This window comes from Scyliorhinus canicula, chromosome 17, assembly GCF_902713615.1.
Source record: "Scyliorhinus canicula chromosome 17, sScyCan1.1, whole genome shotgun sequence".
Taxonomy (NCBI): Eukaryota; Metazoa; Chordata; class Chondrichthyes; order Carcharhiniformes; family Scyliorhinidae; genus Scyliorhinus; species Scyliorhinus canicula.
In genome coordinates, this window is record NC_052162.1 from 86,182,117 (window position 1) to 86,209,639 (window position 27,523).

The 27,523-nt window shown below is 49.0% G+C and overlaps 1 protein-coding gene across 1 annotated transcript in view; it reads left to right on the plus strand.

Moving 5' to 3' along the window:
• Window positions 1-27,523, plus strand: part of LOC119952125 (sodium/hydrogen exchanger 2-like) — a 230,432-nt gene that overhangs the window by 135,904 nt on the left and 67,005 nt on the right. Inside the window, exons 6-7 of the mRNA XM_038775699.1 lie at window positions 6,165-6,254; window positions 13,337-13,407. Coding sequence (XP_038631627.1) covers window positions 6,165-6,254; window positions 13,337-13,407 — 161 coding nt within the window. The remainder of the gene's footprint in view (window positions 1-6,164; window positions 6,255-13,336; window positions 13,408-27,523) is intronic.

The window sequence follows — 27,523 nt, forward strand, 5'->3', positions numbered from 1 at the left end:
TGGCGGCTGCAGACTGTGTCCAGCGTCGTCAAAGTCTAGCGGGAGCCGTACTGCTGCCCGGGGAAGCTTCGGCGAGGGCTGGGGGGACTGGTGAGGAGGGTGGCCTGGGGGTGGTGAGGGGTGTCCAGGGGGGCACTATTTGGCAGGTCGGGTCTGCGCGCGGCCGGTGCCATGTTGTACGGCGCGACCGCTGCAGGTCACGGACCTGGCAATTCTCCGGCCCTTGATTTTGGGAAGACCGTGCATTTTACGTGGCGCGGCTGCTAGTCCCTCACCATTTGGAGAATCGGTGCTGAGGCCTCACCGATTTTTCCCACGTAAAACGCCATGGACTCTCCAGACGTAGCCCCAAAATTGGAGAATCCAGCCCATGGTCTCTAAACAGATCTCCACTCTCTGCCTTCAGGGTCCACTGTGCTGTAAACTCGTTCCACGGGCCCTGTGTTTTTTTCCATTGATCGGGATTCGTGTGCTCCCTCGCTATAGGCCCTGAGCCAGTCATGTGGGCCACTAGGACACACCCCTTAAAGGGGCTGCACTAGCACAGGGAGGATGCAAAATATTATTCATGGTGAATTAGTTAAAATGAGCCTTGGGCTGAATTGTATGTGTAAGAAGAAACACTTGAAATAAGTTTAATTAATGGTCATCTTTTACAAAATAGCTTTGTATTATGCCACTCACCCATCAACTTCTCTATCACCTCTTTCAACCTCTTCATTCCCTCAGACTGTTTGTCCAACATTGTGTCTTGCTGAGCTGTAATTTCCTTCTGTATACACCAAGACTGAAGCCCTTATCTTCAGCCCCTCTCCACAAACTGCAAACCATTTTACTCTCATTCCTTTCCCCTCCCCGCCACTGTCACAGAATGAAGCAGACAATTGACAGCCTCAGCATCCGATTTGACCCTGAGATGAGTTGCTGACCACAGAATCGCTCCATTAAAAGACCGCCTTGGTGATATTTTCTATCTCATCCATCCTATTGCTGAGGTCCCCTCCCTTATCATTTTGAACAACAGACTTGACTGTTCTAATGTCACCCCCTACACACCCAGGATAACTTCCCATCCATTCTCTGCAATCAGATGATACTCTGCTGTGCATCCTTCATCAAGTATCACTAAAATTATACGCTCAACCAACTTTGGCTCCTGGTTCCTCAATTTTCTCTAATTTATCATCCTCAGCTTTAAGTTTCAATTACTTCATGGCCTCACTAAAACCTCTAGCATGCCGCAATACTCTGCCCTTTTCACTCTGGCCTTTTGTCCAGTTCCCTCCCTTTGCCTCACAATTAATGTCGTACCTTTGGCTGCCGAGTCCTGAATCTCTAGAATTCAGATCCTAAACTGATCCACTTCTCCTCCTTCCCCTCCTCCTTTAAGGCTTTAGAACCTACCTATTTGACAAAGCATTTAGCCAACTTTCCTACTACCTCTGTCTTTGTCAAATCATTTTAGGATATTTTTCTATGTTAACACATAACCTGAATAGATGTTGCTGCTGCAATTAAACCTTTACCCAGGGAGCTTTAAAAACTTAATAGAAAAATCTTCTTTTTATTCGCTCATGGGATCGGGGCTTCGCTTGCCAGGCCAGCATTTATTGTTCATCCTTAATTGCCCTTCAGGAGGTGGTGCTGAGCTGCCTACTTGAGCCATTGCAGCACATGAGGCGTAGGTACATCCACAGTGCTGTTAGGGAGGGAGTACTGGGATTTTGACCCAGCGACAGTGAGGGAACGGCGATATAGTTCCAGGTCAGGGTGGTGAGTGGTTTGGAGACGGTGGTGTTACCAGGTTTCCGCTGCCCTTGCCCTTCTCGATTACAGTGGTCGTGTGCTTTGAAGGTGCCCTGGGGAGATTCTGCAGAGCATCTCGTAGATGGTACACGCTATTGCTAATGTTTGTCGGTGGTGGAGGGAGTGAATGTTTGTGGAAGGGATATCAATCAAATGGGCTTTTTGTCCTGGAAGGTGTCAGGCCTCTTGAGTGTTGCTGTGGCCTCATTCATTCAGGCAAGTGGAGAGTATTCCATCACACTCCTGGCTTGTGCCTTGTAGATTGTGGACAGGCATTGGGGAGTCAGGGGTGAGTCTACTCGCCTCTGACCTGCTCGTGTAGCTGCAGCACTTACATGTTAAGTAAAATGTAAAAGGCCGATAAAAGTGAATACATTAGGATAATATCCAATTTCTCTTTCATGCGGTGATTTTTGCCTTTCAGTTGAAAAGCATAAATCCAGAATTTACATAGAATTTACAGTGCAGAAGGAGGCCATTCGGCCCATCGAGTCTGCACCGGCTCCTGGAAAGAGCACCCTACCCAAGGTTAACACCTCCACCCTATCCCCATAACCCAGTAACCCCACCCAACACCAAGGGCAATTCTGGACACTAAGGGCAATTTATCATGGCCAATCCACCTAACCTGCACATCTTTGGACTGTGGGAGGAAACCGGAGCACCCGGAGGAAACCCACGCACACAAGGGGAGGATGTGCAGACTCCGCACAGACAGTGACCCAAGCCGGAATCGAACCTGGGACCCTGGAGCTGTGAAGCGATTGTGCTATCCACAATGCTACCGTGCTGCCCCTTCCATCATTCCAGTAAAATCATTGGGTACACAATTCCCAGGAAAGAGTTCTTAATTAATTGAATTTTGTGTACGAATTAGAATGGGATAACAGGTGCCCCAGTTTTTCTTACTGCCACAGGAAATGTGAATGTGATATTAGCAAGGGGAATCGACAATTCCCAAGGCACATCTCAGGATGAGCAGATGATATGAAATATTAAAATTAGCCAACACTGTGAATTTCAACATCTTATTGCGTAGTAACAGCACGTAATAAACATGGAGATGCATGGGTACTCTGCTGAACTAACAGCTCAAGCGCTAATGCATATGTATTACACTGGGGGTGCAGAATAGAAATGAAATCTCCCGACACCTCCCATGTTTATTAAATACTGATTTAGATGAGTAAATTTATGGTGCAAATATAGGCTAAAACACATCATTTATTAAACGCCCAGCATTGAATTATATAGGGCACATTTGTTATTTCAAATTACTTTAACCCAAATTTTCTCATTTGAAAATATCTCCGTTGTGCTGTGTACATGAGTACCAAACACAGTGAAAATGCTCTGCACAAATAGACCATGGCCAGAATTTAATGCTGTCCCCCCCCCCCCCCCCCGCCCCCCCCCCCCCCCCCCCCCCCCACTACCCTGACAAACCCCCCACCCACTCCCTTCCCAGCGGGTTCTGTGGCGGGGGGGGTGGGGGTGGGGGTGGGGGGGCGCGGAAGCACAGAGTGGATTTGTTCTGTTTCTGCCTGTCACGATGTGCTACACTGGGGTGGGCAAGGCCTCAGACAGAAAGACTGCCCGTGCCCCAATTATGGCCCCCTTCCCAGCCTCAACCTTTCGGCTTGCGGAGGATGACAATTCAGAGGGAGGGGCGATGGGGAGGGAGTGTGCAAGGCCAGGGGAAAAACAAATACCATCTAGGGCCAGAAGTCAAGAGGAGGGAGGCACCTCCATCAGAAGGCCCCTTCTGACTAACTGTACCCTTCCCTGAAGACCTGGAGACCTCTGGATCTCCCTTGCCGCCTTCTAGCCTATCCCCCATGATTTCCCCCCTCCCCGGTTATTCACCAGAACCACACTTGCCAGCCCTCTGCCAATATGGGAAACAGTCCCATTTTTGCACAGCCAACCACACTCAGCTCGCAGTCATGCCGCTGAGAGGACCAGCCCCATGATTCGGCAATGCCGATCTTGGCAGACTACTGGAGGTGGTAGAGGTCAGACAGGATGCTCTTCTTCCCCGAGGGTCATGGAGTGTCAATCACAGGGCAGCCACTGCCATCTGGGAGGAAGTGGCAAAGAAACTCAGCTCGGGGAGCATGACCAGGAGGAACGGCACCCAGTGCCTTTAGGTCAACGACCCCCACTGGGTAGCTCGGGTGAGTTTGGACCGGACCCCCAACACCCCCCCCCCAACCCCCCCACACATACAGTTTTCCCACACACAATCTCCCCCATATACCCCACCCCCTTATTCTCCATCCCCCACCATGCTCTACATCTCCCCATGTGCCACATTCCCCCGTCCCAACATACAGCCCATCTCCCCATCTCTGATGTGCATTCTAGGTCGGGACCTAGGCACAACGGTATAGCATGGAAGGCTAATAACTTTGAGGATCACTGAGAGGGCACTGGGAGGTGGTGGGGGTAGGGGGTAAGAGGAGTAGTGTGTACGGAAGGGGTGCAGGGGAAAGGGTCTGGGGAGGTGCTGGGACGGGTGAGGAGTGTGGGGTGGCACCAACGGGAGAGTGGGGCAGTTGGGGGCACTTATGTACATCATTAAAATGACTAATATGAGGTCTCTGGCACTTCTTCCGCGTTGCACGAGCAGCAATCCTATGCCCCAGCTCCCCGGACATGGACGTCCTGGGCTTCTTGCCCTCCCCTCTCTTCCCATCCCCCTGGCTCACCACGTGCAGGTGATGGGTATAAACGAGCACTCAGAAGACAGGCAGATGGTAGACAATGGCATTGATTGAGGAACTCCAGCCTTCAGCTCCCTGTGGGTTATCATCAACCCCCTTCCCTTTACAGTGACCCGCTGACAGTGCCGGCACAGTCTCATCACCCTGGAATGATGTTACACAGATCCTGGGAGGGTAGGAATTGAGGGCTGGGTGGAGGATGGTGAAGAGGGGCAGAGGGATGGGAGTGGGGGAATGATGGATGAGGCCACATCCTATGTGAGGCGGGCGAGGATGAGGGCCTCCCTGGCCCTCGGGCTTGCCAGACCCTCGCGGCTGCCGCCTGTCCTCCATTTTCCGGCTGACCCTGTGGGTCCTCTCCAGGATCGCCCACCGGACCTTCTTGGTCCGGCGCCTCCTTGTCCTCATCTTCCTCCTCCTCGGAGGTGGCCACATATTCCTCCCTCTCCACCTCCAGCACCTCACTCCACTGCTGCATCAGGTTGTGGAGGACACAGTAGATCACCACAAAGCATGCGACCCTCTGGGGGTGTGCTTCAGGGCAACATCAGAGTAGTCAAGGCATTGGAATCACATTTTGAGGAGTCTGATGCACGGCTCAATGACAGACCGGGGGCGGCATAGGCCTCGTATTGGCCATGCTATGCCGCGGCGAGCTGCTTTTCGGATGCAGCGTGGCTATTGGATCGTGCCCAATGTTTTTGTTCATATTTTGTCCTGAATGATCTGAATATAACCTCCTGCACCTGGACACAACAGTGCAGTTCAATCATTAAACCCATCTGATGGGTTAATGGTGCTGAAATTTAACAAACTGATTGTATTGATCTTTCATCTTGGTACACCGCAACCTTCTGAACTGAACATCGAGTTCAACAATGTTAGATCCCAACCTCTGCCTACATCTTGTCCGGTGTGTTCTTGTTTTTTTCTTCCTGGCTTCATGTTGCATTCAGTTGGTTGCTATACGTCAAGAGTGCTAGAGTATGATGTTGAGATAGAGAATCAGCCATGATCATGTTGTCTGATGGATCAAGCTCGAGGGCTGAATAGAATCCATAGAATTGCTACAGTGCAGAAGGAGGCCATTTGGCCCATTAAGTCTGCACCAACCCTCCGAAACAGCAGTCCAATCAGGCCCACTCCCCCGTCGTATCCTCATAATCCAACCTAACGTACACATTTCTGGACACTTAAGGGGCAATTTTAGCTTGGCCAATCCACCTCACCTGCACGCCTTTGTACTGTGGGATGAAATGGGAGGAAACCGAAGCAGACATGGGGAGAACGTACAAACTCCATATAGACAGTCACCCTAGGCCGCAATTGAACCCAGGTCCCTGGAGCTGCGAGGCAGCAGTTCTGACCCCTGTGCCACCATGCCGTCCCTATGGCCTACTGTTGCTCCTATATCTGTGTTTCCATGTTGAAGCTATTCACACTTCATCTGGACACAACCTTTGTATCTTCATTATACCCATTACCACCCTCTTTGGCTTTTGCACCATCGACTCTGCAGATGCTGCCTGACCTGCTGAGTATTTCCAGCATTTTTGTTCTTTTTTCAGATTTCCAACAAACGCCGCATTTTGCTTTTGTATTAACATCTATCTCTTGTCTTCATTATCACAGGGAATGACAATCAAACCACTTGTCGAGTTGCTAGAAGTTAAAAGGACAAGTCAAGCGCCTCCGACTGTAAGTGAGCAGATTCATATCAGGGTAAGTTGCGCTCACAATCTCCGCCTGTGTCAGTGCAATATTGGTATGAGTTCTGATTTAATTTAACAGAGCATATGCACTTAGCATATACACTTCAGTACATGTTTCACTTGAAAAAGGGCACTTAATTAATTAATTAAACCACAAATATTAGATGCAAGGCATGCGACTGCATTCACTCAGAGAGGTGGACAATAATTGCCTTCACCTGGACATTCATGAGATGGTGACGACCTCAGAATAGGGTTGGTAGCCTTACCACGCCTTTAACATTGGCAGGGAAGCTGGGGCTATTCAGAAACGGAGCTTACCGCTGGCCGAACAGAGTGCCCATCCCTCTGTCTCAGGTGGCAAAACCCTCCAATAATGCAAATTGGAGTTCAAGCACCCTGATCACCATTTTAGGTCAGCTCCTAGACATACACACAATGAGCAGTATTAAAGTTACTAAGTTTTTTTTTTCTTTATAAATTTAAAGTACTCAATTCTTTTTTTTCCAATTAAGGAGCAATTTAGCATGGCTAATCCACCTACCCTGCACATCTTTGGCTTATGGGGGTGAGCCCCAGGCCGAAATGGGGAGAATGTGCAAACTCCACATGGACAGTGACAGAGGGCTGGGATTGAACCCAGGTCCTGGGAGCCATGAGGCAGCACTGCTAACCACTTTGCCACCATGCCGCCCCTTAATGTGACTAAGCTAATGCTTTACGGATGTGATTTCAAATCTCACCAAGGCAGCTGATGGAATTTAAATTCAATGAATAAATCTGGAATATAAAGCTAATCTTAGTAGTAGTTGTAGTGATCTGTACATCCGTATCTGCACGTACACCAGGGACTACAGACAGATGTAACAGCCACAGCATCACTAGAGGGCAGCATCAGTGACGGGTATAAAGGGTCCAGCCCAAGGTAGGATCCGCCTCTTTCAGAAGCACAGGGCTAGTGAGCAGCAGCAGACAGAGACAGCTCAGCATAGGCAGCTTACCTTAGCTTCACTGGTCATATCTCTTGACTATTATATCTAGTTAAGCTCTGGAAACAGAACAAGCCCACTGAATAAAGTATTTGTGTTAAATGGAAGTCTACAATCTTTATTCAGACATAGAGAATAACCTAGTAGTGACCAGGACAACTATTATCCAATGCAAGGAGCATCTGGAATAAGGTAGTTGAAATTGGAGCGTGGATTGGTACTTGGGAATACGATGTTGTGGCCATTACGGAGACGTGGTTAGAACAGGGACAGGAAATGTTGTTGGAAGTTCCGGGGTATAGATGTTTCAGTAAGAGTAGGGAAGGTAGTAAAAGAGGTGGAGGAGTCGCATTATTAATTAAGGATAGTTTATCGGCTGCAGAAAGGCAGTTCGAAGGGTATCTGCCTACTGAGGTAATATGGGCTGAAGTTAGAAATAGGAAAGGAGCGGTCACGTTGTTAGAAGTTTTCTATAGACCGCCAAATAGTAATAGAGATGTGGAGGAAGAAATTGCAAAGCAGATTATGGATAGGTGTGGAGGTCTCAGGGTAGTTGTCATGGCTGACTTTAACTTTCCAAATATTGAATGGAACCTCTGTAGGTCAAACAGTTCGGATGGGGCAGTTTTTGTACAGTGTGTGTCGGAGGGTTTCCTGACACAATATGTGGACAGGTCGACAAGAGGGGGGGCCACATTGGATTTGGTACTGGGTAATGAACCGGGCCAAGTGTTAGATTTGTTTGTGGGAGAGCACTTTGGAGATAGTGACCACAATTCGGTGTCTTTCACTATTGCAATGGAGAGGGATAGGGCCATACGGCAGGGCAATGTTTATAATTGGGGAGGGGTAATTATGATGCGATTAGGCAAGAATTAGGGAGCATAAGATGGGAACAAACTGTCAGGGAAAGACACAAATGAAAAGTAGAGCTTGTTCAAGGAAAAAATACTGCATGTCCTTGATAGGTATGTCCCTGTCAGGCAGGGAGGAAATGGCCGTGTGAGGGAACCATGGTTCACAAAATAGGTTGAATGTCTTGTCAAGAGGAAAAAGGAAGCATATGTAAGGATGAGAAAACAAGGTTCAGTTGGGTCGCTTGTGGGTTACAAGCTAGCAAGGAATGAGCTAAAAAAAAAGGGATTAGGAGAGCTCAGAGGGGGCATGAGAAGTCCTTGGATCAAGGAAGACCCCAAGGCTTTTTACTCTTATGTGAGAAATAAAAGAATGACCAGGGTGAGGTTAGGGCCGGTCAAGGACAGTAGTGGGAACTTGTGCATGGAGTCAGAAGAAATAGAATGAATACTTTTCTTCAGTGTTCACCAAGGAGAGGGGCCATGTTTTTGAGGATGAGAATGTGATACAGGCGGGTAGGCTGGAGAAGGTAGATGTTCTGAGCAAGGATGTATTAGTAATTTTGAAAAACCTTAGGGTCGACAAGTCCCCTGGGCCGGATGGGATATATCCTAGGATTCTTTGGGAGGCAAGGGACGAGATTGCAGAGCCTTTGGCTTTGTTTTTAGGTCCTCACTGTTCACGGGGTTAGTGCCAGAAGACTGGCGAATGTTGTTCCTCTGTTCAAGAAAGGGAATAGGAATGACGCTGGTAATTATAGGCCAGTTAGTCTTACTTTGGTGGTCGGTAAGTTAATGGAAAAGGTCCTGGAGGATAGGATTTATGACCATTTGGAAAGATGCAGCTTAATCTGGGATAGTCAACACGGATTTGTGAAGGGTAAATCTTGCCTCACAAATTTGACTGAATTCTTTGAGGAGTGTGTAACTAAGTGTGTAGATGAAGGTAGAGCAGTTGATGTCGTATACATGGATTTTAGTAAGGCATTCGATAAGGTTCCCCATGGTCTGCTCATGAAGAAAGTAAGGAGGTGTGGGATAGAGGGAAATTTGGCCAATTGGATCAGTAACTGGCTATCACATAGAAGACAGAGGGTGGTGGTGGATGGAAAATTTTCAGACTGGAGACCAGTTACCAGCGGTGGACCACAGGGATCAGTGCTGGGTCCTCTGCTATTTGTGATTTTTATCAATGACTTGGAGGAGGGGGCTGAAGGGTGGGTCAGTAAATTTGCTGATGACACCAAGATTGGTGGAGTAGTGGATGAGGTGGAGGGCTGTTGTTGGCTGCAAAGAGACATTGACAGGATGCAGAGCTGGGCTGAAAAATGGCAGATGGAGTTTAAACCTGATAAGTGCGAGGTGATTCATTTTGGTAGGAAAAATTTGAATGCGGATTACAGGGTCAACGGCAGGGTTCTGAGGAATGTGGAGGAACAGAGAGATCTTGGGATTCATGTCCACAGACCTCTGAAGTTTGCCACTAAATTGGATAGATCCGTGAAGAAGGCCTATAATGTGTAAGCGTTTATTAACAGGGGCTTGAGTTGAAGAGCCGTGGGGTTATGCTGCAACTGTACATGATCCTGGTGAGACCACACTTGGAGTATTGTGTGCAGTTCTGGTCACCTCACTATAGGAAGGATGTGGAAGCATTGGAAAGGGTGCAAAGGAGATTTATCAGAATGCTGCCTGGTTTGCAGGCTAGGTCTTATGAGGAAAGATTGAGGGAGCTAGGGCTTTTCTCTTTGGAGCGTAGGAGGATGAGAGGCAACTTAATAGAGGTTTATAAGATGATGAGGGGGATAGATAGATAGAGTGGACGTTCAGAGACTATTTCCTCAGGTGGATGTAGCTGTTACAAGGGGGCATAACTATAAGGTTCAGGGTGGGAGATATAGGAGGGATGTCCGAGGTAGGTTCTTTACTCAGAGAGTGGTTAGGGAGTGGAATGGACTGCCTGCTGTGATAGTGGAGTCGGACACTTTAGGAACTTTCAAGCGGTTATTGGATAGGCACATGGAACACACCAGAATGACAGGGAGTGGGATAGCTTGATCTTGGTTTCGGACAAAGCTCGGCACAACATCGAGGGCCGAAGATCCTGTTCTGTGCTGTACTGTTCTATGTTCTATGTTGTAAAAATCCACCGAGTTCACTAATGTCCTTTTGGGGAAACAAACCTGCCGTCCTTACCTGGGCTGGCTTATATGTGACTCCAGGCCTACACCAGTGACTCTTAGCTGTCTTCTGAAATAGCCTAACAAGCCACTCAGCTCAATGGAAATGAACGATGGGAAAAATATGCTGACATCAGCCCCCCATGGAAGAGTAAAAAAGACATCTGAAGCGAATCCAAGCATCAGCACCCCCCCCCCCCCCCCCCCCCCCCCCCCCAAAAAAAGTAAATTTGGAATTGTTTTTGTGGAACCTGAAGGGACAGGAGTGGACATCCAGGCCCCACAAATCTCCCATTGCCGTTCTCGGACCTTCCAAACCCTCTGCAATTGCAAAGCACTCCCCCACCCACCCCGCCCCCCCCCTCCCCTGACAGTTTGCTGATGGTTGGAGCAGATCAATGGGAGGGCCCATTGAATGGGATGGCCTGGCGAGTTGAACCCGGACACCTCTTTGGTAAGTCATAGCCCTCCCCACCAACTGTTGATGAGGCTGGAGCCTGAAGCTCAAGTCTACCTCTTTGCCGCATGTTGGGACAATCAGCTCACACTTTCTGCTGGGCAGTCGTCCAATGCTCAACACATTCCAGACTGTCTGCAGCTGCATTGGGAATTGGAGTTTAGAGGATCAAATGTAGTCATTTCAACATATTTAATACTGCCTGTCGGGAGTGCCAGATTGTGATGATATGTCAATATTGACTGTGATCACTTCAGCACGACCGAGGATATCTTGTTACATATCACTGCATTGACCAAAGAACTGTCCTCAGCTTGTCCACAGACAGGGACCAGTGCAATTGCCTCTTTAAATTTTCAAATCCCTGGTATTTTTTAGCAAAATGCTTGTGATTTCTGTAATGAAGTGAAATTGCGGCACAATGGTTCGCACAGCACCAGGGATCCGGGTTCAATTCCGGCCTTGAGTGACTGTGTGGAGTTTGCACTTTCTCCCCGTGTCTGTGTGGGTTTCCTCCAGGTGCTCTGGTTTCCTCCCAAAGTCCAAAGATGAGCAGGTTAGGTGGATTGGCCATGCTAAATTTCCCCTTAGTGTCCAAAGGTTAGGTGGGGTTACAAGCGTAGGGCGGGGGGTGGGCCGAGGTAGGGTGCTCTTTTGGAGAGCTGGTGCAGACTCAATGACTTGAATGGTCCTGCCACCAGTCCTACTGCTGATCTTGCATGATTTTAACATGGATAATCTTGAGTTAAATAGGACAACAAATATGCTGAAAAGAATTCTGCAGCTTCAGTAATTTTGTGTTATTCATCTCGAACACTTTTACAGAAGCAATCAAACAAATATGTCTGACTTTTGTTCAGGAATTCACTCTATCCCTCTAAATTCCCTGTGCTTTGGGGAAAGCCTTTCTTGTGAAGAAGTAGCAAAACCCTTAGGAATGCAAACATTCATTATTCATAATTTTCTACTTTTATCTCCCATTTCTTTATTCCTCCCAACTCAGGCAGTTTTGGGGTCACACGTACACATGTGCATACACACATGCGCACTCATATGCACACAAACATACAAGTTCACTTGATTTATTCCAGGGATGAAGGACTTGTCTTTCGAAGAGCGATTGAGCAGTTAAGGCCTATACCCGCTGGAATTTCGAAGAATGAGAGGAGATCTAATTGAGTTATATAAGATTTGTATATTGACAGGGCAGACGCAGAGAGAATGTTTCCCCTTGCTGGACATATTAGACCGAGAGGCCATCATTTTAGTCGAAGGAGTGGCTGATTTAAAACAGAAATGAGGATGAATTACTTCACTCAAAGGGTCGTGAACCTGTGGAATTCTCTACCCCAGAGGGCAGTGGACACCGGAACACAGAACAAATTTAAGAAGGTGATAGATAGGATTTTAATAATAATAATCATAATACTAATTATCTTTATTATTGTCACAAGTAGGCTTACATTAACACTGCAATGAAGTTAGTGTGAAAATCCCCTTGTTGCCACACTCCTGTTCGGGTACATAGAGGGAGAATTCAGAATGTCCAATTCACCTAACAAGCATGTCTTTCGGGACTTGTGGGAGGAAACTAGAGCCCCCAGAGGAAACCCACTCAGATACGGGGAGAAGGTGCAGATTCCACACAAAAAGTGACCCTTGCTGTGAAGCAACAGTGCTAATCACTGTTTAGCGGGATGAAGGGTTATGGGGAGCGGGCAGGAAGGTGGCGATGAGGCTGAGATGAGATCAGCCATGATCGTGTTGAATGGCGGAGCATGCTCGAGGGGCTGAATTGCCCACTCCTGCTCCTAGTTTTTATGTTCTTCTTTTCTCATGTTATACGCAGCTGGATACAAGACAGAGGGGAGGAGGGAAGTCAATCACAGGCATTAAGAAACTATAATGATATGTTGCCTTTTTTCCAATATTAGCCTGTAGTGGTAGAGTGGGATTGTCTCAAGGGGAGGCACAAGTTTGACATGTCGATTTGTTTTCAAAAAAGGCATTTTGGAATGTTATATTCCCATGTGACGTCCCAATCACCATAGCGACAATGGAGCCCAATTAACATACTGACATTCCTTCTTTTATATATAAATTTAGAGAACCCAATTCTTTGTTTTTCAATTAAGGGACAATTTAGCATGGCCAATCCACCTACCCTACATCTTTGGGTTCTCGGGGTGAGATCCACGCAGAGATGGGGAGAACATACTGATACTCCTGAGCGCAGCATTGCCACCACAGGAATGCTCGGTATTAAAACCTGAGCCAGCAGGCCCACTGCACATAGTGAATAAAATTTGGCTTGGATTTGGAGGGATGCATGCAAGGGCTACTGGATCTTAGAACCAGCAGTGAGCATCAGAAAACTGATTCCAACTGATCATTTACCCAGTGTCTGCCCAGATATATCCAAAATTGGTGGAATGAGAATGGAAGATGCTACCTCAGATATCCAAATGGACTTGACAATCAGTTCAGCACGATTATCGACTCTGAATTCCTTCCTTCAAAAAATTGCCTTGGCGTGGAAGATACCTCATAATGTATAAAATGCTTATGGTGAATAATTGACAGAATTATTTTGCAAAATGTGTTTTCTGCAGTTCTTGGATCACTTGTTGGCTGGTATCGAAGACATCTGTGGACATTGGGGCCAATATTACTGGAAAGACAGGTATACTATTCTTCAATCTGTGTGTGCATGAGGGTGAAGTGACTCTCCAAATGTATTTGAGCTGAACTTTGTTCAGCACTTTGTGGAGAAGGTTGCGAGGCAGGAAGGCAGGCAAAATGGGAGGAATCGGCCTAATTGAAACAAGGTGTGTCTACTCACATCACCAGACTACCAATGTTACAAAGTCAGGTGATACCAGATAACACATAAGAATAATGGTCTCCCCCACCCCCTGTCCCCATCACAGGTGGCTAAGTTTAAACCCTGCTCTGAGGGGAAGAGCAGTAAAATTGTCAGTCTTGGCTTGAATTGCAGCTTCTCTCTCATAATTGCAAACATCTAAAGTGATGGTTGTCCCATTGCGGTGGGCGGGAACAGAGCCAGCCAAAAGTCCGTTGACTTTCAGCAGGTTCAGAAAATCCCGGCCTCAGCTGGGATCGGATAATCCCACGGAAAGCTGCATTAGTAGAAACCCTTCCGTGGTTCAGACGACACTATTTGAAGAATAGTCTCACCACAAGTGGCCACTGAAACGAGGCAAAAAATGGAACCGAAAAGGAAGTATATGAAGAGATAGAGCGAGGGGCCGAACAAGTAGTTGCTTTTAGATTGTGAGCTGGATTCTCCGTTCTGGAGACTGTGCTGCCGTCGGTGGAGAATCGCGGAACTACGTGCTGCCGCAAGGAATGTCGGCCAGGAGCAATTCAAGTTGTGCAAATGGGCCAGCATGCATCCCACGTGTAGCCCGCAGGTGTCTGATTCACGGGACTCGGGATTCGCGTTCAGAGTGTGCCAGGCTGGAGCAGCTTTGAAGTGCTCCACTCACCACATATTGTCACTCCAGCCAAGGAGATGCCTGCACGAAGAACAGCTCCAAGGGTCCTGGACTTGGAAATTGACTGAAAGCTGGTCGACGTTGACGAGAAGAAGGTCTCCCTCTTCCTCCAGGTGGGGTGGCGACTCAAGCCTGCCATACTGAACCAGGCCGGGATGAGGTGGCAGAGGCTGTGAGTGCTGCCAGCTTCACCAAGGATATCGGTAGGCAAAGCCGTAAGTAGATGAACAACCTCCTTTGAGCAGCTCGGGTGAGTCACCACCTCTGTGCCCCTGGCATCACTCCCATCCATCGCTCCTCACATCTGAATCCATTCCATAGAGGCCACCTGCCTGTGTCTCCCTTACAGCCACCCATCCATGAATCCCCAACAATGTACTGTCCTCTTTGGCCAGACGTCTTGCACACACAACTCCCCATAAAACTCACATCCCAATGTCTCACTATGTCCTATCTGTGTCTCCAAAGCGGGCCTAAATCATCGGGAGCACCAGAAGACATGAGGGGGAATCCCAGATATTCGGGTCCACACCCCCTCTGAGGAAAGGGCCCTGCAACTTGCGAGGTTGGCCGAGGAGAAGTCAGTGTCTCGAATGGAGTTAAGCCTGCGCCAAACAACTAAGAGTCCAATGATGAAATGATTGAAATGAAAAAATGAAAATCGCTTATTGTCATGAGTAGGCTTCAATGAAGTTACTGTGAAAAGCCCCTAGTCGCCACATTCCGGCACCTGTCCGGGGAGGCTAGTACGGGAATCGAACCGTGCTGCTGGCCTGCTTGGTCTGCTTTAAAAGCCAGCGATTTTAGCTGAGTGAGCTAAACCAGATTACCCAATAGCAAGTAAGTCACCCCTCGCCCACAGACCAGGCCTGCCCAGGATCTCACCTCTTGTCTTTTATCTTGCAGGATCCCTATCAGATGAGGCCGAGCCATCCGGGGTCGCTGCCCCCAACTGGACAGTTAGAACACCCTGAAGCACCACCTTGAGGAAGACATTAACATCTCAGCACTGCCTTCACCTGCACTATCCGCCATCACAGATACTATCACCTCAGTGAATAATGTTCGTGATCAGGCTCTTAGGGCACTCTTGGTGAGCACCACACACATACAGCACATCAGGCACAGGCAAGGCCTCCCGAGGAAGCAGGTAGTCGGAGGGCTGCCTGATCCCAGGGAATAGCTGTCGCCAGACAGATGATGCGCTTCTGGAAAAGATTCCCATCACTGGTGAATAGGCAGATGCAGAGACAGAATCTACAGGAAGGGGGGTGTCAACAACTCTTCAGCGCCTGCAAGTGTAGTCGGAGGAGCCTTCAGGCGCAGGTGATGGTGTCGACAATTCATGGCCTCCAGACCAACAATGAAAAGGTGGCATCTGCGGTGGAAAGACTGGGACAAGACACCAGTGCTGTGTATGAGGACATCCAAGGCTTGAGGCACACTGTACAGTCCATGTCTGAGATGCAGGACAGGAGAGCCCAGTCACAGGTGGACATGTCCCGGGCGCACATGGACATCGCTGCGGTGCTCAGGAGCACCCGAAGGGAGGAGAAAGTGATAGGGCCCATTCTTGTTAGGCGCTGTTTGTGCGAGCTTAATGGTGATGTAACTTACAGACGTCCCGTGTGAATGAGTTACAATGGTCATCACAACAGGGAAATAATATTTAAATCTTGCTGCCTCTGGTGAGATAACCTTTCTATTTTGCGGGTTTATGATCCCAGGTCAAACTTAACGTGCAATTTGATGTGTTCTGCGATGGCAATCAGCACTGCAGATTGCATAGGGTTCTCCGGCACTGGTCAAACACCAATTTCACCAACAGTACAAATACCAAATCTTACTAATAAGGAGAATGTATATTCACGAGGTAGTAAAGTCAGGAAGGTAAATGCTCCAAATGTTTTCCTCTTGAGCAATTTATATATTTTATATATTATACACTTTATTTGTCGTATTGAACAGCATTCTTAAATACTCAAAAAGAACGGAGCTGTAAAAATGAAATAAAACAATAATACAACTATAAAAAAGCCATAACGTTCCGCCAGCGGCTGTGATGTGATTCCTCAAATACTGACGCACTCCCATATACCTCCAACCCACAAATAATAACACACTCCCAGAGACTCCCGACAATTACTAACGCACTTCCATAAACCCCCATCCCGCAAATATTAACACACTCCCAGAGACTCCCTACAACTACTGACACACTCCCAAAGACCCCATCCCGCAAATATTAACACATTCCCAGAGACCCCCCTACAATTACTGACACACTCTCAAAGATCCCCACCACACAAGTATTAACACACTCCCAGAGATTCCCTGCAACTACTGATACAGTCCCAAAGACCCCCACCCCACAAATATTAACTGGCTCCTAGAGATTCCTGACAACTACTGATACACTCCCAAAGACCCCCAACCCACAAATATTAACACACTCCCAAAGACTCCCTACAACTACTGGCACATTCCCAAAGACTCCTTATGATTAGATATGTACTCCTAAGGACCCTGAGGTTAGTAGGATCCAAGCCGATTTGTGCAGACCCAGATACAGAGCATTATTTACCAAGAGAGTTTGCTGACTTTGTTCAGTCTCACAGCGCTCTTCCCACACACTCAGTATCCCACCATCCCCTGCTTAGAATCTCTCTTAAAACAAAATGATGCATCATTAAATAAACTAATGGAGGGATGAAAACTGATGGGGCAATGTAAGAGAAATAAATTGTTGAAAGGGAACTGATCTAATCAAGCCAAAATATCATTCCAGGAGCTGATGATGCCCTCCAACATCTAAGGTGCCCATCGGGCCTGGAAGGCCTCGAGTCTGGACACCCTCGGCTGGATTCTCCAAAAATGGGGCTATGTTCCCACGCCAGCGTTAAAAAGCTGGAGTTTTACTCTGGAGATTCCTTAACAATATTAGCAGCTATTCACCTACTTAAGGGGGCTGGCATGGCCTCGGAGTGCTTCTCGCAGCTTTAGCTGCGGATACGGGCCCCCAGTCCATTCTGGTCGCTTTGACTCCAGGACTTACAAAGTTATGATGTTGGAGCCAAGATGGCGTTGGCCACTGGCATCGATGTCCCTTGTGGTAATTGGGTTGGAGTGGTGATGTGGGGAGGTGTGGCAGTGCCAGCTACTGCCTGGGTGAAACTGGCAGCCTTGGAGGCAGCGTCGTTTTCTCTAACGTGCTCTACCTCCTGACAGGCTTGGCACTGCATGCCATCCGCAATGCAAAAGATTCGGTGTTGGATCCCCTCATCCACAATGTTAAATACCCCTTTTGCCCATTCCTCCTGGGCCAGCTCAGTGAAGACCTGCTGCTGTGAGGAGTACGTGCGGTGCAGGCTGGCTTCTTCGAGGCTGAGTGGGATCAGCATTACCCCGGACCTGACTTCCCCAAGGTGGTGTAGGTAGGGACGGAGAAGCTCACTGGAAACAAAGGGTGGGACATTTGAGATTGTGACACTCTGCACGGTAACCTCTAAAGGGTGCACCAGCAGGAATGTCTCGCACACGGTGATCCCTCTTCCATGGCCAGGTGCACCACAAACCCTGCCATGATGAACAAGGCTTTGACATAATTTTGGAGGCTACAGATGTGACTGAGCAGCCAACAAAATAGCCTTCATACAGGCCTCTTTTGTAATTTTGGGGTGGGTGTAGCACTTCACGCCAAGGTTTTTGATTAGAGGCACAAAAAGGTGGTAGGAATGCAGGAGTAGCAAGAGCCGAGGAAACTGCTACTCTCACATAGGACTTTACGGGCTCGCCACTAACAAAGATAGTTTTGCCATCATGTCAGGTGCTACACCCACCCTCTTGTTCTTATTTCATCATCATAATAATAATCTTTATTGTCACAAGTAGGCTTACATTCACACTGTAATGAAGTTACTGTGAAAATCCCCTAGTTGCCACATTCCGCGCCTGTTCGGGTACACCAAGGGAGAATTCAGAATGTCCAATTCACCTAAAAGCACGTCTTTCAGGACTTGTGGGAGGAAACCGGAGCACCCGGAGGAAACCCATGCAGACACGGAGAATGTGCAGACTCCGCACAGACAGTGATCCAACCCAGAAATCGAACCTGGGACCCTGGCGAGGTGAAGCAACAGTGCTAACCACTGTGCTGCAGTGCTGCCTCATGAAATGGATACATGGGGAGACGAAAGATGTCACTCTCTCACTCTCTTTCAATGGGAATCAGTGGTAAAACTATCTGCTGGTTCGAGTCACAAAGGAAGATGGTTGTGGTTCTTGGAGGACAACCATCTCACACCCGGGGCATCACGGCAGAAGTTCCTCAGGGTTGTGTCCTCAGCCCAACCATCTTCAGCTGCTTCCATCATAAGGTCAGAAGTGGGGTTGTTGACTGAAGATTGCACAATGTTCAGCACCATTCCTAACTCTTCAGATACTGAAGCAGTCCATGTCCAAATGCAGCAAGACCTGTACCATATCCAGGCTTGAGCTGACAAGTGGCAAGTTACATTCGCACCACACAAGTGCCAGGGAATGACCACTTCCTACAAGAGAGGATCTAACCATCGCCTCTTGACATTCAATGGCATTACCATCACTGAATACCCCATAATCAACATCCTGGGGTTACCATTGATCAGAAACTAAAATGGATCAGCCACATTAATACTGTGGCTACACTCAACACTCAAGAAGCTCGACACCATCCAGCACAAAGCAACCCGCTTCATTGCTCCCCTTTCACAACATTCAAACCCTTTGTTTCCCGTGAGCTCCTCCGCCTCTACCTACACCATCTTGGAGAAGTCAGGTCCCGGGTAATGCTGACCCTGCTCAGCCTCAAAGAAGCCAGCCTGTAGAGTATGTACTCCTTCCAGCTGTAGATTGTCATTGAGCTGGCCCGGGAGAAATAGACAAAAGGGGTATTTAGCATTGACCATGAGGGGGTTTAATACCGAATCTTTTGCGTTGCGGATGCTGTGCAGTGCCAAGCCTGTCAGGAGGTGGGACACATTGGAGAAAACAACTCTGCCTCCAAGGCTGCCACTGATGATCAGTAGCAACCGTGTGTACCATCTACAAGATGCACTACAGTAACTCCCCAAGGTTCCTTAGACAACACCTTCCAAACCCACGACCACTACCATCTGGAAGGACAAGAGCAGCAGATACCTGGGAACATCACCAGCTGGAGGTTCACCTACAAGTCACTCACCATCCCGACTTGGAAACCTATCACCGTTCCTTCACTGTTGCTGGGGCAACATCCTAGAACTCCCTCCCTAACAGCACAGAGAGTGTACCTACACCTCAAGGACTGCAGTGGTTCAAGAAGGCAACTCACCACCACCTTGTGAAGGGCAACTAGGGATGGGCAATAAATGCTGGCATCACCAGCGACGCCCACATCCCGGAAATTAATTTTAAAAGAAATTACCATCCCTACTCCCCCACTCTCAAATTCCTGTATTGAGGACCTGTGTTATACGACCTCAACTCTTATATGTAAGGGGACAATCCAGAGACCTAAAGTGGAGATGTTGAGTGTTAGAAGTAAGAGAGGAAGAATCCATTGACAATAGATTCAGAATGGTCAAAATCTGCAGCCAGTTTTAATCTCTTGAAATAATGCTGCAGGCAGTGAGGAGTCAGAGAGTTACAGGGCAGAAAGTTAACTGCCAAAGAGAGACAGATTCAGGTCGCAGTGGGGAAGGGGCGGGGCTTGCCGGCGGCGATGGTTAAAGCCCCACAATGAGGTCTTGGATCAGGAACACAACACAATCCTGTTCACATCTGAGATTAACCCGGGGGGGGGGGGGGGGGGGGGGGGCTTGCGGGCAAACGAGAAAACCCATAAAGTTGTAGGGTAAGTAATTAAATATTTAAAGAAGTAATCGACTGTGATTTTAACCCAGCATTTGTGTTAAACAGTTAGCGCATGGGTTTCTCAAGCTGTCTGGACGTTATCAGATTCATCAAGGCAGGATTGCAACCGTGGCGCATTGATCAATGAAGCTGATAGGCTGGGAAGGCTTTAAAACGTGAAATTGCAATGCTCCTGGCCAGCTGTTGTGATAGGTTTATGCTGGAACAATTTGTTTCATTGATTTGAAGGCCTATCTTACTTTTTGGGAGTATTTTCACCACCCTTGGTGTTTACTGAACCTGATCTCAATTCCCTGCTGTCAGCCTGTGCCGCAACAACCTGGCCTCCTGAGAAGGAGGAACAGGAGCCCACCCATCCCAGTAGCAGCAGCAGCACCCACAGCCATGTTGCTCCACAAAACACAAGGAGTAGGCACAGTTTGAAGGAGGTGATCGCCCTGGCACATGTGATATAGTGCAATAATCAGCTTTCTCGCTCTGACTGAGCAACAGTGCCTCAGGAAATCAAGGTTTTTACTGCAGGTTGTTGCTTTGCTGCTCATGTCCACAACCTCCTGGAACAAGATTTCCTTCCTGATGTGTTGGCTAGTGTAGGCTTGAGAGATGAACAGACACTTCCAACACTGATGAAGGTTCAACTCAATTTTATTAACTACTTCTAACTAACTAACACACGATGACTGTGGGTCTAAATGATGCTAACTTGAACTAGAGACCTAAGCCTTGTCCGAACCAGTTGATTCTCTCAGCACGTGTTATGAGTCTGTGCTGGGCTGAATGAGTTCCTGTTACACTCAGAAGCAGCACCCGGAATGAGCGGGAACAGTGGTGCCCTCTGCCTTTATAGTGTGTGTATTCTAACTGGGATTGGCTGCGGTGTTTGTACATGTTGATTGGTCCCTGTGTCTGTCCATCAGTGTGTGTCTGCACCATGATATATTGGTATATATTATGAATTCCCTCCTTTTATAAAAAAATTGCTGATCTAGGCATGTGATAATAAATAGTGTGGTTGTGTGGAGAATGTACCTAGCTACGTGTGAGGTACGAAGACATATGTACAAAGCTATATACAGGGAACAAGACTATTTACAGAGGAAGGTGCCTGGTGCAGATGACTACCATGAACTGGAACAACCAACGAATCTATTCACAAATCACTGGATAACGAATGCAACAATAAAGGATATAGGAAAAAGAACATTTCAGAGAGTCCACATGTGTGCAGAGTTCATAAGTTCAGTCTCTGAGGTGGGCGACGAACTCTGGTTGACCGCCTCAAGGGTGGGGCAATGGCTGGCGCCTCAGGAGCTGGGAGGGCTGCACCACTGTCAGGGGCAGGCAGAGCGACCGGAAGCGCCACACAGTCCACGGCGGGATCAGTAGGAGAGCTGGTCGGAGGATCCCGTGACGACCCTGGAACCAGGCGAAGAGCACGCCTGTTGCGGCGCCGAATGGATCCATCCGGTAAGTGGACCAGGAAGGAGCGAGGGGGGAGTCACCTGCCTTAGAAGGACAGCAGACCAGCCACCATCCGGGAGGTGGATGCGAACCTTGTCGTGTGGATGGATGTCGGGAAGGTCAGCAGCCCGTGAGTCGTAGGAAGTTTTCTGCTGCAGTTGAGACATAAGCATGCGGTGGAGCATGGGGACATAATCGAGGTTGGGAGCAAGAATTGATGGCACCGTCGTTCTGAGGGTGCAGTTCATTAGCAGTTGAGCAGGCGACAGGCCGGTGGAGAGCGGGGCAGAGCGATAGGCCAGCAGAGCAACATGGAAATCTGAGCCGGCATCGGCGGCCTTGCTGAAGAGCTGCTTAACGATGTGGACCCCCTTTTCCACATTCCCATTGGATTGGGGGTATAGGGGACTGGACGTAACGTGCTCGAAATTGTAGTGTCGGGCGAAGCCGGCCCATTCCTGGCTCGCGAAACAGGGGCCATTGTCTGACATGACCGTCAGCGGAATGCCATGTCAGGCAAATGTCTCCTTACAAGCCCTGATCACAGCCGAGGATGTGAGGTCGTGCAGTCTGATGACCTCTGGGTAACTGGAGAAGTAGTCGATGGTGATGACGTAGTCCCTGCCCAATGCATGGAACAAGTCGATGCCCCACTTTTGTCCAAGGCGATGTGACGAGCTCATAGGGCATCAGGGTCTCCCGTGGTTGGGGGGGCTGAAAACGCTGGCAGGTGGAGCAGTTGAGCACCACATTGGCGATGTCATCATTGATGCCCGGCCAGTAGACAGCTTCTCTGGCCCTGCGGCGGCACTTCTCGATTCCTACGTTCGATCCAATTTCAGGAGCATCCCGTCGACAACCGCCAGGTCATCGTGGACGTTGTAAAATTGCGGGTATTGGCCCTTGAGCTATCCGTCTGACATTAGGCGCATCAACCGCTGCAGAAGTGGATCAGCCGCTATCTCGTGGCGAATTTACATCAGTCGTGCACCCGTAGCTGGCAAATGGGAGGCTGAAAACTGGATGTGAGCATCTATTTGGCAAATGAAGCCGTCATGATCACATGGAGTTGTGATCGACCTTGAGAGGGCATCGGTAACGGCAAGGTCCTTGCCAGGGGTATAGATCAGTTGAAAGTCGTACCTGCGCAGCTTGAGTAGGATACCCTAGAGGCGAGGCGTCATGTCATTCAGGTCCTTTTTGATAATATTTACAAGGGGGCGGTGGTCAGTTTCAACCGTGAACTGCGGAAGTCCATAGACGTAGTCGTGGAACTTCACAACTCCAGTGAGAAGGTCGAGACATTCTTTCTCGATTTGCACGTAGCGCTGCTCTGTGGGAGTCATTGCCTGCGGCACATATGCAACGGGGATATGCCCGCGGCACATACGCAACGCTCGTTGCAGGAGCACGGCTCCAATCCCCGACTGATTGGCATCAGTAGAGATTTTGGTCTCTTTGGTCGGGTCGAAAAAGGCCAACACTGGGGCTATGGAAAGCTTGGCCTTCAGCTCCTGCCATTCACGCTCGTGAGCAGGGAGCCATCGGAAATATGTGGTTTTGCGAATCAGGTCTCTGAGGGCCGTGGTGTGTGAGGCAAGATTCGGGATGAACTTCCCGAGGAAATTCACCATACCCAGGAACTGGAGGACCGCTTTCTTGTCCTCGGGCGTCTTCATGGCCGTGATGGCTGCAATCTTGTCCTCTTCCGGACGCACCCCCTGGTGGGAGATGTGATCCCCCAGAAACTTGATACTTGACTGGCCGAAGGAGCATTTGGCCATATTGAGGCGGAGGCCGTGTTCGTGGATGTGCCTGAAAACACGCTGAAGGCGGGCAATGTGTTCCTGCGGGGTGGTTGACCAGATGATAATGTCGTCGGCATATACCCGGAGGCCGTCGATCCCCTCCATCATCTGCTCCATGATCCGGTGGAAAACTTTGGATGCAGAGATGATGCCGAATGGCATCCGGTTGTAGCAGAACCTGCCAAAGGGTGTGTTGAACGTACACAGCTTCCTGCTTGACTCATCTAGTTGGATCTACCAGAAACCCTTCGAGGCATCCAGTTTTGAGAATAGTTTGGCGTGGGCCATCTCGGACGTGAGCTCCTCACGTTTCGGAATCGGATAGTGCTCCCGCATGATATTCTGATTTAGATCTTTAGGATCAATACAGATCCGCAGCTCGCCGGACAGTTTCTTGATGCGGACCATGGAGCTTACCCAGTCTGTGGGTTCCTTTACCCTAGAAATGACTCCTTGGTCCTGGAGGTCCTGGAACTGTTGCTTGAGGCGGTCCTTGAGGGGAGCTGGGACTCTGCGAGGTGCGTGAAAGACAGGCGTTGCGTTGGGCTTGAGTAAGATTTTGCACGTGTAGGGGAGCGTGCCCATGCCTTCGAAAACATCATGGATGATGGAGTCGAGTTGCGCCCTGAAGTCTGTGTCAGAGGATGCAGACACATCGCTTGAAGAGAGGGAGTGTACTCTCTGCACTGAGTGGAGCAGCTTACATGCCTGGGCACCAAGCAAGGAGGCTTTTGAGGCAGCAACAATCCCGAACGGGAGAATGACTGTGTGAGCACCATGTGTCACCTCAAGGCGGCAGGAGCCGCTGGCGGCAATGGCATTGCCATTGTAGTCCAGCAATTTACACGCAGATGGCAGGACAGCAGGCTGTACGCAGAGCTTGCGAAAATCTGACGACGCGATAAGATTGGCAGAAGCGCCAGTGTCCAGGCGGAACCTGGCAGGGGACCAGTTGACCGTAAGGGTGGCACACCACTCATCATCCTGGCTGATGCTGTGGACGTGGACAGGTTCTGTGCCACGGTTGGGGGACATCCTGTTGGTAGTAATGACGCCGATTTGGAACGGGACCAGTGGGTCATTGCAGGCATAGTCGGAATCAAGGTGTGGAGTAGGTTCATTGATGGCAGGCTGGATAGCCCTGCCGTCTCTGTGGGGCTGGGTAGACCTTCGAAAAGCAGCAGGCATGGAAGATCTGCACATTGCAGCATAGTGGCCTCGTTTGCCACACTGCAGGCAGCGTCGGGACTTTGTGGGACATTGTCGCTTTAAGTGGGCGGAGCCGCAGTTGCCGCACACCGGAGCGTCAGGACGTTTGTCGCACAACGCGCATGCACGGGGCGATCCAGTGTAGTGCGCACCTGCGCGATGCGGTCCGTGACGTCAGCACGCTCGCTACGTGTGAGCACGGGACTCCGCGAAAAGCGCGCGAAATGGCCGCCATCGTTCAGATCCAGAGCCTGAAGAGATTTAATCATTTGGACCCATTCTGCCTCGTAGGGGGCCTGGATACATGAGTAGTGCGTGGAGGCATGTTCATGAAGTACACAGGTCTCAATGGCCGTAGATTGAGTGAGCTGCTTTACTTTTAGTAGCTGCTGGCGCAAGGGCTCAGATTGAACACCAAAAACAATCTGGTCACGGAGCATGGAGTCAGAGGTGGACCCGTAGTTGCAGGACTGCGCAAGGACGCGGAGATGGGTAATGAAGGACTGGAAAGGCTCATCCTTACCCTGAATTCGCTGCTGAAACATGTATCTCTCGAAGCTCTCGTTGACCTCGACCGCGCAGTGGCTGTCGAACTTCAGAATTATGGTCTTGAACTTCGATTTGTCCTCCCCCTCATCTAAGGTGAGCGAGTTGTAAATGTGCAGAGCCTGGTCACCGGCTGTGAAGAGGAAGAGAGCAATCTGACGTGTGTCCGAGGCAGCTTCCAGGTCCCTGGCTTCGAGGTACAGCTGGAAGCGCCGTTTGAAATGTTTCCAGTTCGAGCCCAGATTCCCTGCAATGCGGAGAGGCGGTGGCGGGCGAACGGAGTCCATTCTGTAGGAAGGCTGGAGACTGGTGGAAGGCAGATCACTGAAGGGTAGGTCTCAGAAGTGCGAGCATTCCTCAACTCCTGGTATCATGAAGTGTTGGTATGTGTAGGCTGGAGAGATGAACAGACATTTCCAACACAGATGAAGGTTCAACTCAATTTTATTAAAGACTTCTAACTAACTAACACACGATGTCTGTGGGTCTAAATAATGCTAACTTAAACTAGAGAGCTCAGCCTTGTCCGAACCAGTTGATTCTCTCAGCACGTGTTGTGAGTCCGTGCTGGGCTGAATGAGTTCTTGTTACACTCAGAGGCAGCACCCAGAATGAGCGGGAACCGTGGTGTCCTCTGCCTTTATAGTGTGTGTATTCTAACTGGTGATTGGCTGTGGTGTTTGTACATGTTGATTCGTCCCTGTGTGTGTCCATCAGTGTGTGTCTGCACCATGATATATTAGTGTATATTATGACACTTCCAAGGTGGCAGGCCATGAAAATAGAAACAGATGCAGCTGATGACCCGAGTACCTGTTGGTCTTTTCCATTTCCTTGCCTCCACTGACCTTTACAATCAAGATTGCCGGCAGCCATTTTGGCACCTACCAGGGTCCCCTTGAATTGAGATCCTTCATTGACAGAGCGTGGGTAGGCATCATGCCTGTACTGTGCGATTGTACTGTTTGCTAATGCAGTGCCTGACAGAACAAACAGGTTCTTGACCTGCTGCCAGGCTCTTTGCTCCAGGTGTGTCTTCTTAGATAAAATTCCAGCCAGTCTCTCCCCCAGCAATGGTTGGAGGAAATCTGGGGTGGGACTCTCCATTGTCCGGATGCCCAGAATGCGTTCCCCGATGGGGCAGAGAATTGGGCGTCGGGGCAAAATCGGGGTCGCACCCGACCCCTCGCCAGTGGCTTGAATGAGTTCCATAACGACCTCTTTGCACCTATTTAGCAGGCTGGGAGCCCTATGCTCCGCCCTCCCGTGATTCTCAAGTCCACGCGCCCGAGAATCACATGGGAGAGGCTCACTCGTGATCTCAGCAATCGTGAACCTAATGTGGTGGATCTCGCAGTGGGCCAAGGGGGCAACAGTTACCCAATGGGCACTTTCCATGTTGGGTTTGCACATTCTCCCCGTGTCTGCATGGGTTTCCTCCAGGTGTTCAAGTTTCCTCCCAGTCCAAAGATGCATAGGTTAGGTAGATTGGCCATGCTAAATTGCCCCTTGGTGCCCAAAGGTTGGATGGGGTTACGGGGATAGGGCGGGGAATTGGGCCGTTAGGGTGCTCTTCCGGAGGGCCGTGTAGACTCGATGGGCTGAATGGCCTCCTTCTGCACTGTAGTGATTCTATGATTCTATTCTATGTCTACCACCGTCTAATCAGGTATGGTTGCCCCAGCTCCTGCTCTGCCTCTAACCCCTGTTTCATGGGTCATGCCCCCCTGCAGGCTGCACCTGTCTGCCGCTCTCCTCTGTACACGTCTCCTCTCTGCTCTCGAGCTACAGGTCTGTTAACAACAGGCCGCAGCTTCTGCTGCTGGTCCTCATCCAGGTTCTGTTGAAACACCACTTCAATTCAGTGAATATTGTGTTAGTCAGCAGCCTGACTCTCCCCAGGGGGTCACACAAAGTCAGCTTGATGTGCCAATATTCAACTCAAGTGTGGACTGGAACCAGCTTCCATTCACACTTACAATTTGCTGACTTTATTTTCCAATCCAACAACAACCCATGGCCCCTTCCTGGTTAAAAATTTCCCCTTTGTGTACGGGTAATCATCCGATATAAGAGAAAACCTTGGAAGGTAAATACTATAGATTCTTATTCCCATTAAAGGCTTCTCTGTAGTTTGCTTACAAATATACAAGGACATAGAATTATTATTTAGGAAATTACATGTTTAAAGTTGATAAGTTAACTAAAGGGTGATCTAATATTCCAGTCAGTAATTGGAATTTATTCTCTCAGAAACAACTCAAAGCATTTCACATGGATTGCTTCCACAATCCAAAAACAGTGTTGCTGTGAACGCTTACAGTTTTGGAAGGAACCATGTCAATCAAAACAGCAGAGAACCTCC